General features: G+C 44.1%; 1 protein-coding gene across 1 annotated transcript in view; it reads left to right on the forward strand.

The window, feature by feature from the left end:
* LOC137544945 (uncharacterized) overlaps positions 1 to 12,499 on the forward strand; it is a 648,464-nt gene that overhangs the window by 476,086 nt on the left and 159,879 nt on the right. The window contains exon 82 of the mRNA XM_068266042.1: positions 1,674 to 1,786. Coding sequence (XP_068122143.1) covers positions 1,674 to 1,786 — 113 coding nt within the window. The remainder of the gene's footprint in view (positions 1 to 1,673; positions 1,787 to 12,499) is intronic.

The raw sequence follows: 12,499 nt of genomic DNA on the forward strand, positions 1-12,499 counted from the left end.
TTTTGGCAAAATGTCACAAGCATGGTGTACCTAATGGCAATCAGCAAAAATGGTGTTTAATTTCGCTAGCTCGGCCCCCTAGCACTCTCAAGAATGGTGATATTGCCCTTGGCCCAAAAACTTTGGACACCCCTGATGAACCAATCAAGTAGTAGAAGTAGGTGTACAATAGGCTATGTATATATCCCACAAGTAGACTGTGCAAGAGGTAGGCCAAGTTACTAAACAAGAGTATAGCAGACAAGTCAAGGTAGCAGATAAAGCAAAAGCAGAACAGTAAACAGTCCAATACGTGCAGATGCAGAGCTGCCCCCTGTCTTGATCCAGGCTGGCTGGTTTGGTGGATGTCGGCTTCACCACCCCGCTCTCTGAAGCTTCCCACGTGAAGGAGATGTGCACCACAGCCGCTAAGAGGGACACACCAAGAATGGCACTTCTTCCTGGCTGCTTCTGTGAGATTGTAAGGATAAGTATATGTACGTTTTCTTTGCAGCATGTCTGTGCTGGAATGCTGTGGGGGACGTGAAACAAGGAGGGGAGGCAGTTGTCTTGGACTCTGGGCAGAGGTCTGTCTGGCCTGTGTCATGGGGGAAGGGGTCACTCATGGCTTAGTGCCTGGTAGGACTTACATTCCAAAGTAATGCATTTGCATGAACATACTCTTCCTGATTAGGAAAGTCATAAAAGAGCAGGACAACATTTGATCTGTAACTTGTCCACTTATTAGTTCTTTTAAAAGTTGGCACAAACCAATGTGACCATGCTTGAGGACTGACATAACTGGATAATAAGCTTTGTTAACCACTTAAGGACCGCATGCGTTTTCTATGTTCTGTCCTGAGTGGGCTCTTCAGCCCCCAGCACAGATCGTGTGGCTGGCAGGGCGATCAGACTACCCCCCCTTTTTTCCCCTCTAGGAGGATGTCCTGCTGGGGGGGTCTGATCGCTGCCGGCTTTCTGTGCCTAGAGGTGGGGGGGCTCCTCAAAGCCCGCCTCCGCAGTTATATTCCGCCTCCCTCTCCTTCCCTCCCTCCCCTTCTCTCTAAGGGCGGCACAGGACAGCGGTCCATCCTGTACCACCTCTGATAGGCTTCAGCCTATCAGATGCCGACGATCCCCGGCCAATCAGAGGCTTCTGTTGCATACATATGCCTGCAGGGTTTGTAGAAAATCTGTGGAATGTAAATATCTTTGATGGCAGAAAGCACTGTGTTAGCTGATGGATTCTGCAAGGCATTGCTGACTGTTGATGATCTTAGCCAAAGGTGCGCATCTAAAATTTCAGTATCTCATTATCTACTAGTACAAATGCTATCATAAAGTATATAGCAAACAAAGTTGTCCTCCTTTACTCACAAAGTCACAAAACGGAATGTAGAGAGTTTCAGGAATACAGAAATCTGCCATAAATATGCATACATTTTGCTTCTGGTGGTCTCTGGTGTGAGTATGCAGAAGTCAGTCAAAGAAAAAAATATTGCGAAGCTGCTGATAAATTTGTTAAGGTCACACTTGCACCTGGCCTGACTTTATCTGTCTTTGCAAACTTCCATTTGACTTTCATTTGTCGAGCTACACAAAGAAAATTGGTGCTGATGTTGCTCATGCATGCCTGTTGTTTTCTGTTTTTGCTAGTTTTAAATAACCTTTCACTTGTTTTTCTTCATTTTCAGGAGTCTTCTTCCAGAGCACAGCACGCAAGCCTGTGCCCTACTATTTCTCTGTATGCAACACATCGATAATAAAAATGTTGTCACGGAAGAGGAGATTTCATTTTTCATGAAAGGTACAGTTCAAAAGTATTTAAGTATCAAAATATTACTTTATACCAGCTTACAAACCCAACAATAACACTCTCCCAATGTAAAGTTACATAGTTTGGTTGAAAAAAAAGACATTCGTCCATCAAGTTCAACCAGGAAAACAAATATGGAAGTTGGCCGTATTCACCTAGACTGAACAAGTAGTAAATGCTTCCCTCATCTGAATCCGTAGTTACAGAGTGTGGGTTGAAAAAAGACACCTGTCCTTCAAAGATCAAGGCAAAAAACCCTTACAAAGTTTGAGCCAATTAGCCTTAAAAGGCTAATACTTCCTTCTCAATTCCAGATTGCTGTCAGATTAATCCTTGGATCAACTCAGCCAGGAATTACAGAGTAATTATAGCTGTGAATGTCCTTCAATGCAAGGGAAGCAACCAAGCCCTTTTTAATGCAGATAAAGAATTTGCCATAACTACTTCAATTATTTGCTATAATACGTTACTATCCTGCTTAGTGTGGTTAATTCTGCATAATTTTGTATCATCTGTGAAGATGGCTAAATTACTCGGTATTCCATCTATTAAGTCATTGATAAATAAATTGAAAAGAATTCGACCTATGCATTTATCAGCACTGTTCCCATCATGCTATTGCGGGGAACAGTATCAAAAGCCTTTGGAAAGTCCAAGTATACTACATCTATTGCTTTCTCGTGATCTACATTTTTATTCACCACTCCATAAAAGCTAAGAATGTTTGCTTGCTCACAACTCTGCTAAGTTGTAGGTCAAATGTTACCATATCATGGTCACTATTTCTCACGCTCTCGAACTTGCACATTAGATTTACTATCTGGTGTATTTGAAATGACCAAATCAAGCAGAGCATCCCCCTTGCTTGGTTTAGTTACCATTTGAGTCAAGTAATTGTCTTGCAGCGTTGGTATAAATATGACACGTTTATTAGAGTGAGTATCTGCAGTAGTTCATGTCTAGATAATTGAAATCTGCTTTTTCAATCTGCTGCAGTAATTGCACCCCTCCATGTTACTTATGTGTGGTTTATAACAGACCCTAATCAGCAACCATTATAAATTGAAACAAGGATTTTTTTTTTACAAATATCCCCCCCCTCCCCTTCCCTTGTAACTTTATCTATCTGTAACCTAAATTTACCATCCAATCATGGGTAGCATCCATCCATGTTTCTATTACGCTGATGGTATTATAGTTTTGCTAGTAACTCTAATTCATCAATCATATTATGAATATCAATATTCATATATCAATCTTATTAAATGCTTCTAGCATTGGTTAGCATACATTTTATGTTATTACCACAACACTTTACTTTTTTGTAGCACATACTGAAGAAGTAGAAGATTAAATCACCAATATTTAAGATTTAATCACCATTAATCAATAATGGTTAAATTTAATGGTTTAATCTCCCTACTCCCCTCTTCGAGCCCTATAATCCTAGAATCCCATTGTCGATCTCCTTTGCCTCTCCTAGAGCCTAGTTTGAATTCTCCTTCAACTTTCTAACTTAGGGGAAATTGAGCCCAGAGACTCTTGCAGCAAACCGTCTAATAGGTTCCTTATTTGCTCAGAAAGCTACCCAGAAAGAGGAGCTGAACTGAAAAGACAACTTCAAACATATTTCACCCACTGCATTATAAATAGAAAATACTAATACTGTGTACGTAGATTTCGGGCACCATGGAAAATCGGGTGCAGGAACAGTGCTGATAGTAAAATATGGGTAAATTTACCTATACTCTTTTATTTAAAGTGTTAATTTTCAATAGTAAAATATTGGTAATTGTAACCAATATTTTATTATAGCTTAATCTAACCTTACTCTCACACAGAACCCTCCACTACTGATGCCTAACACTAACCCCCTGTGGTCATAACCCCAAGAACCCCCTGGTGGTGCCTAAACTTAAGACCCCTTCCGGTGGTGCCTAACCCTAAGACTTCCCTGCACATACTCCCTTCCTGATGCCTAAACCTAACTGTCCCCCTGTACCAAATATGATAATTACCAGGCATCACCTTTCACCCAAATTTCCCCTATTTCGCCGGATTCAGAACAGAGAAAAAACTCTCAAAATATGATAATTATTGTGCTTCAGTTGGGGCCTGAATTTCCCTTTTTGGGTTGACTTGCTTATATTTTCAATTGAAGTCTATTGCATCCTGAAAAATGCAAATGCAAAACCCGCAAAAAACATGCAATTTTTCTACAATTTTGATTTTGGGAGCCTCCTGAATAGGTTCTTCCAGGAGCACTTACCATCATGGACACCAGAATGCCACAGTGCTTGGAGAAATGGGGTAGCAGCTTACATTACCTAATAAGATAATAGGACACTTGGAAAAAAAACAATTGGGGGGAGCTTGTGCCACATGTTATATGTTTGGAGGCCATTAATAATCACCCCATATTTAATGTTGAATCCTCTTTAAAGAATGTATACACTGTTTATTAAATAACAGAGCATGTAGTAGAACCAGGAAACAGGGCAACAAAAAGCACAGTCCTAGAATGCCACAAATTCAGGCAATGGTTTCACAAAGGTGCAGATCAGATGTCCCAGAAATTCACTAACCAGAAGGTCGGAAAACTTAAATCCCAACTAGCTGACAGTCACAGATGATCACAGGGTGAGGTCTGGAGGATGTGCTGGATGATCCTCCATTTTTCAAATGGGTAGTTGGTTCTGTGGGGTCCTTCCTTCAGCATCTGGAACTGCTCCAAGAGCAGCAGCAGCAGTAGGACCAGCAGCAGCCAGGCAAACAATGCATGTCCTGGAGAAACCCAGCCTCAACTCTAACAACAGTGACAGCAGTATTCCAATCCGCAGGCACTAACTCAAACTCTCGCTAGGACTGCTTTACAGTGTGGCATCAAACCAGATGCACTCAGTCTAGTAGGAGAGCCCAGTGGCCCAACTGTAACTCTTTGTGTTGACAAAGGATATTGATGAGAGCTATGTGCCGGGATTGAAACGGGAAGCATTAGCTTGTGACATCAACCCATGCAAGTAACTACTTGGTAAACATTGACTTGAAAGGGTTGAAAGGAGCATACGCACTGCTATAACCTAAACCTACAATTTACTTTAAACACAGAGCATACACTGTTCTAAAATGATAATGCAATTCAGTTAGTACAAATAAAATTGATACTTCTCAGGAAATGAGGCTCAAGGTATACTCAAGCCAAGGCTCCCACAGCGTTGTGGTCCAGGCAGTAAATAATATCTCAGCATGCTTTCAGTTATAATAATGCTGTACAAACATGGTTAATGCTAATTATGGGTAGCATGGCAGCCAGATGAGACTCATAACCTTGACTAAAGGATAATTGCTGTTGTGTATTTCATTGCCTTTGCTTCAAGGTTTGTGCAGGTAAATTGTCTCCTTTTCCCATCTTATAAATATACCATCAAATTTTCTTGTAGCAAGTTTAACTACAATGCTTGTGCAGTGTCAGAGGGAAGATTGCAAAGCCTGCTAATGAATACATGGGCACCTGTAGACATCAAAACTGTCATATTGGAAGTGGATTTTTTAAACTATATAGGAACTTAAAGAGAAACTCTGACCAAGAATTGAACTTTATCCCAAATAGTAGCTGATACCCCCTTTTACATGAGAAATCTATTCCTTTTCACAAATAGACCATCAGGGGGTGCTATATGACTGATATTGTGGTGAAACCCCTCCCACAAGAAACTCTGTGGACCGTGGTACTCCTGGCAGTTTCCTGTCTGTGAATCTTGTTGCATTGTGGGAAAGAGCTGTTTGTAGCTGTTTCCAACTGCCAAAAAAGCATGCAGCAGCTACATCACCTGCCAACAGTAAAAATGTCACCATGTAATAAATGTCAGAATGTAAATAAGAGATTTAAAAGATTTTACAATGGGGAAAAAACTGACTAAATCATTTATACATAATTGTTGTAAAAATGAAGCACTTTTTTATTACATTATTTTCACTGGAGTTCCTCTGTAAGAAAAAATACAAGAGAGTATCTAACGTCAGTGTTTTTTTAATCTTTCATTAGATGGTATCTGATACAAATTTTCAACCTGTCAGATCTTTTTAATGATCAGGGGAAAAAAATTACTAAACCTGGGGTTGTCTATGGTGCAGGGAAGTCTTATGGACCTTTTTTTTTTTTACTTTAAACTGTCTATCTCTACACTGCCCACCTACAGTGCACTAGCTGCTTTCATTATGGCACTACCATACCATGCGTCAGCTGCAGTTGGTTGGTGGGGGACATTGCCTGGTGGGGGCTGACAAATTGTGGTGAAAAGCATGTTGGTGTAAAGCCATGCAGTGGCAGGATTCCAGCAGCAGTGGCAGGCAGCCCGTGATTAATGCAGGGGGGTAGCTGCAGCATCAGGGGTTACATGAACATATCATCTGGGGCGGCAATGGCTGTGGCCACTTGTGCTGTGCTTAACAGCTGTGGCTGGGTCCCTCGGCAGCAGCAGGATCCTTGTGCCTAAAGTGGTGTATGGGTCCAACGGCAGCGGTGGGGGCTTGTAAGCAGATGTGTTCAGGTCTGTCTTCATTGGGAGTAGGAGGTATGTGAGGAGGAAGACTCCAGTAGCCTCTGCAGGAGACGCATGGTGTGCTGGACCCCGAGCGAGTGCTGTTGCACAGAAGCCTGAGGCAGATTGAGTGCTGCCAACTAGACGGAAACTGGTGATACAAGCGTCGATCAGTGAGGAAACCGGGTGAGGCCTTCCAGGTAATTTGACCAGGGATCATTTTTAATTGATACCGATGGTCATGCAGGTGGGACCGTGGCACTGTTATTGCGGCCAATCACTGCACTTGATTCGTAGCAGTGACCAATCAGATGTCAGTGAGCAATGCTTCTTTGTTATGTAACTGGTTAAGGACAACTAGATGCATAAAAACATCCTGTTTGCTCCTGTGAATGTTTTAATGCGTCAATCGCCACTGCCGCCACTGTGCATACGCGCGTATACTCCCGCCGTGCATACACTTCCAGATATTTTGACTACAGAAGACAACACAGAGAAGAATTCTGCATCTGTTTTATTATGTTACCATTTCCAGTAATATTTTCTTTCAGTGGGTCATACATGTTTGAGTTTTTTTTCCATTGCAGTCTAAAATTATACATGTAATGATATACAGTATCTGTGATATTACATCCAAGCAACATTTTTAAATGTTTGACAGCTGATGTTAAATTTCACATAAGCCAAAGAAAGTACATTTACCTAAAAGACAACAAAACAAAACAAAAAACTTTGAAAAATGTCCATGAATAATTTGATTTTCCCCAAGATTCAATATAAGTGATGAAACAACTTAGGATCAGAGCAATAACATTTCTGGTAAACTAGTACTCTGGAGATCCTGACTTTGCAGACCTTGTTTCGTCAGTAGTGTTGGGAGAACATATTATAATATGGTTCACAGTGAATGGTGGGCACGCCCCTGACCCTTTGCAGATGGGCATGTTCACAATCAAGCAAATCCCAATGCGAACCCAAGCCAGTAAATGCATGTTCTCCTGTGAACATATACGCACATGAACACTTGGAATGATTATTCACACTAGAGGAATGACCATGCACACTAGAACAAGCTTCTGATTGGCCATCTCACCACAGTTAACCTTAGTGTAAAGGTCATGCTGGGCATTATGGGTAATGGGTTCACCACTTGCAATCAAAAGTTTCCGTTTGACAGTGCATGCAAGTGCTCGATTCACCACGTGCACTGTGTCTGTGTTTGCACTTGAGAACAACCAACACTAGTTTTCAGTTAACTTTGGTAATTTTGGTTGTTGGTAATTTTCTGTAAGATGTGGCAATGCAGGAAAATGTAAGACCACTGTTTTTAATTCAGATCTCAGCCATATTTATCTTTGATTTCCCTGCACCTGATTAGATGTTTGATAATGGTTGGAGTGATTTATCAAAATAGGTGCAAAGAAAACTGGAGCAAAAGTGGGGCAACTGGCTAGAGGAAGCTATTTAAATGTTGTTGATGTTTAAGCCTGGAACACATGCCGAATAAATGTAACCCCTATACTGATCATTGATCAGTCATTAGTGCACCATTATGGGGTTTGACTGCTGTACAGATACACTGTTTGGCTTAGGATTGTATGACAGGCGGCACACGAGCAAGTGGGGTCTTGAGGCATGATAAACTCCCTTAAAATTGTGCTTGTTGTTTGCTGAGTGATCCACCATGATTAGGCAGTTATCCACACATTACTTTCTCAGCCAAGACCTTGCAGGACAATCGTGTGTTGTTGAGTTCCTCTTAACTAAATATAACGTAATTAATAAAACATTTTTTTATATATTAGTTTAGAAATAATTTATTTAGTGGTTGCTCATCACTTCGAGGGCGGGGTTACAGCAATATACAGCTATCGAAGTGTTTCTGGTGCTGAAACCAGAATAATTAACATAAAAGTGGGTATGCTAAATAATTTAATACACTCTACTATATGTCACTGAAGTTCCTCTTTAACACATACAGTTCATTTGGTTGTTCTGTGTAGCTAGCTGTACCATTATTTCTTCAACTTTTGTGGCACCATTTAACGTGGTCGTACACTGCACATCCTTCACTATACAATCTTTTCCATCCCTTCCGTAAAAGTTCTTCAATGTTGTTTCAGTCCTTAGGCCCCATTCACACTTGCGTTCTGTCACGCAAACGGACCAGATCCGCATCGGAGCCGGACCTGATAAGCATGGGAGCCGTAAGGCACCTATCCGCATGCGATGCGGATCCGGTCCGTTTGCATGCGTATTTCTTGCGGTGTGAACTCGGCTGCCATGCGGATCCGGGGAAAAAAAAATAACAAAAGTACCTAAACTTGTTGGGGTCTGCAGAAGGTGCACCTGGTGCACCTGTAGAATCAGGTCCTCCGCTGTAGGCCTCACCTCCACCTCCGCCATACTGCCAAACAGCTCCAGCACGCTCCAGCATGTAAGTCACTGCTGCTCCACTGCTGCCCATGTGTCCCCATCCGAAATGGCCGCTAGAATCTGCATAGGAAGTGGGGTAGAACGTCAGGTGTTTGCATCCTGTGTGTTCTGTGCTTTCTGTTCCCCATAGGTTTCCACATCCGCATGGTGCAGTCAGGATCCGTTCCGGGTGCGTGGGCCGGATGAGCCGGACCCAAAAAATAGCGCATGTTGGAACAGCCTCCGGAGTCCGGATCCGATCCAGCTCCGGAGTGTACGGAACATACGCGTGTGACCGTCCGCATAGCCTTTGTGTGAGAAAACGCGGAAAAGCCGCCGCGTGTGTCTAGAGCAAGGCGGCTGACTCTGCGTCCAACGCGGCGGTTTGCACGCATAGACACGCGTCTGGTAGTATGGGGGAACACAGAAAGGCCGCCGCATGTCCTGACAGCAAAGCGGCTGTTTCCGCGTCCAATGCGGTGGTTTGCATGCAGCAGCGTGCGCTTGGTGTGGCTGGGTCTGTTAGTGCACATAGGCAGATGGAGAGCTACGCGCGCGTGGGCCTGAACTCAGGACCTTTATACCAGCAGGGGAAGTGTCAGCTGATCAGGAAGATCAGCTGATTCCTGCAGGACTCATGATTGGATCGGGCGGGGCGGCAGAGTCCAGCTACTATATATTCTGCTACTTGTCAGTTGCTGGTTGTCTGCCATTGCTAACACTTACATGAAGGCACTCAGACCATAGTCAGATCCTTACAGTGTGTTTGAAGTAGGTGGACCTGGGAATTCACACTTAGCCAGATTCTGTTGATAGCTTAAAATACTAATTGAATTGTATTATTTGTTAGACCAGTTCCAGGGTGTTGAGATCAAGGCCCTCACACCCCAGACTAGGAATACTGTGTATCTTCTGTGTATTCTCTAGCATAGTTCCAGGGTGTTTAGATCAAGGCCATCACACTCAAGACTAGGGAACTGTATTTTCTTTATGTTATAGTCCAGACTAGTTCCAGGGTGTTGATGATCACGGACCTCACACCAAAGACTAGGGAATTGTATTATCATTTATGTTATGCTCCAGGCTAATTCCAGGGTGTTGTGACTACGGACCTCACACCCAAAACTAGGATTGTGCTACTACTGTATTACGTTAGCCCAGTTCAGGGTAGATCTTATATTAGCAGCAGGGCTTCCTGCAACCCCAGCCTCGGTCCCTCGCTCAGGGGTCCACAGGCTACAGGAATATCACCCACAGTCAGGGGTGAATTCCTCAGGAGTCTTAGGCCGCCAGCTCCTCTGGTGGTCTTCACTCAGAGTTGTTACTGTTGCACCAAACACTTACACTCTCTCAGGTGTCTAGAGGTTAGACATATCTGATTATTGACGATTCTGCAGATCCTCAGTAATCGGGTATATCTGTATTCTTGGGGATACTGCGGATCGCCAAGGATCAGATTCTCTCTCTGGTTGCTGACACCGATCGTTACAGAATGGCAGACCGGACCCAAATGGACGCACTGTGTAGCCATGTTGAAGTCCTGACCACCGCGGTAAACCAACTTTCCGCGGCAGTTTTGAACCAACAGACCCAGATATGTCAGATATTTGGGGCTATTTCAGAACTTCAATCAGTGCAATCTCCTCTTAGCACAGACATACTTATGCCTGTACCTGAAAGGTTTTCTGGTGACAGATCTGACTTTCGAAACTTTAGAAATAGAGTGTTATCATACTTTGAGTTAAGGCCTAACTCGTCTGGAACCGAGGCACAGAGAATTACATTCATTAAGACTCTGTTGCCAGGGGATTCCCAGACCTGGGCATATGGTCTTCCTATTGGGCATCAGGCCCTGACCTCGGTCGATGAATTTTTTTGAGGCTATGGCTATGATTTCCGATGACCCGGACATCGCATCGACTGCTGAACGGAAGCTCAAGCTTCTACGTCAGGGCAAAGGTCCGGTAGAGAATTATGCTGCGGAGGTTAGGAGGTGGGCAGTCTCGGCTAGATGGGACGCATTCGCTCTCCTACATTGTTTTTTGGCTGGATTGTCAGATACTATTCATGAGGTAATGATAGGTCATCCTGAGCCCGAATCATTGGATGAGGCAATCTCTTTGGCCATACAGATAGATCGCTGGTTGCGCCACCAGAGACAGGTTCGTGGTAGAGTGGCCAGAAAGTCTATCTTACACGACTCTTCTCGGTCACCCTCACCCCCAGGCGAACCTATGCAGATTGGGTACACAAGGTTGAGTCTGGGGGAAAAGAGTCGCAGGAGCCCAAAGAAGAACGCTTTACATGGGCCAGACAAATGCTATCGTCTAGGAATAGTCAAAACCATAGGTGAGCAGGGTTCATCCCTGAACGACGGTCGGCTGATCCTTCCTTGTTCGGTTACATGTAAAGGTCGGACCAAGTCCGCAGAAGCCATGGTGGACTTGGGTTCGTCAGCAAACCTCATAGATTACGATTTTGCCAAAAGTTTGGGGATACCGTTATCTGCACCCGATCGGCAGATTTCGGTCACTGCAGTGGATGATTCTCCATTGCGCAGTGCCCAGTTTCTTTCCCAAACCCCCCTATTGTCATGTTTTTTAGGGGCATTGCATGAAGAGAGTTTACAGTTCCTGGTCCTGCCGATGAAAGGCTCTGCTGTTGTTCTCGGTATGCCCTGGTTACAACTTCACTCTCCACTCATTGACTGGGCTTCAGGACAGCTACTGAACTGGTCAGCCCATTGTCACGAGCACTGTTTGAAGAAGGGTGAGGTGGATAAAACCAGGATACAGGTCGCAGGAAAGGCAGGACAGTGTACAGATATTTCTAATGGTTCCTGTTCCTCACGGTTACCTCTCATGCATAAATCTGATAGCAAAAGCCCCAAAGCAGACGCTTTAGACAGGGGTTTTGGCCCCAAAACCATTCTACCACAGAAAAAACAGGCTGACAAGAAATCATTTCCTGTGTCCCTGCCCGGGTCAGCACTGCATGTGGATTCCACTCCCTCCCTCCCTGGGTTGATTGATGGCCGGCCTGAGTATGAGATAAAAAGAAAATTCTCTGGAAAGCCAGGAAGGAGATGTCCGGAGTCCACTCCTCGGGGGGGGGGGGGGGGTACTGTGAGAAAATGCGGAAGAGCAAGGCGGTTGACTCCGCGTCCAACGCGGCGGTTTGCACGCATAGACACGCGTCTGGTAGTATGGGGGAATACAGAAAGGCCGCCGCATGTCAGAACAGCAAAGCGGCTGTTTCCGCGTCCCACGCGGCAGTTTGCATGCAGCAGCGTGCGCTTGGTGTGGCTGGGTCTGTTAGTGCACATAGGCAGATGGAGAGCTACGCGCGGGCCTGAACTCAGGACCTTTATACCAGCAGGGGAAGTGTCAGCTGATCAGGAAGATCAGCTGATTCCTGCAGGACTCATGATTGGCTGAGTGGATCGGGCTGGGCGGCAGAGTCCAGCTACTATATATTCTGCTGCTTGTCAGTTGCTGGTTGTCTGCCATTGCTAACACTTACGTGAAGGCACTCAGACCATAGTCAGATCCTTACAGTGTGTTTGAACTAGGTGGACCTGGGAATTCACACTTAGCCAGATTCTGTTGATAGCTTAAAATACTAATTGAATTGTATTATTTGTTAGACCAGTTCCAGGGTGTTGAGATCAAGGCCCTCACACCCCAGACTAGGAATACTGTGTATCTTCTGTGTATTCTCTAGCATAGTTCCAGGGTGTTGAGATCAA

The sequence above is a fragment of the Hyperolius riggenbachi genome, chromosome 2, assembly GCF_040937935.1.
Source record: "Hyperolius riggenbachi isolate aHypRig1 chromosome 2, aHypRig1.pri, whole genome shotgun sequence".
In the NCBI taxonomy this organism is placed as follows: domain Eukaryota; kingdom Metazoa; phylum Chordata; class Amphibia; order Anura; family Hyperoliidae; genus Hyperolius; species Hyperolius riggenbachi.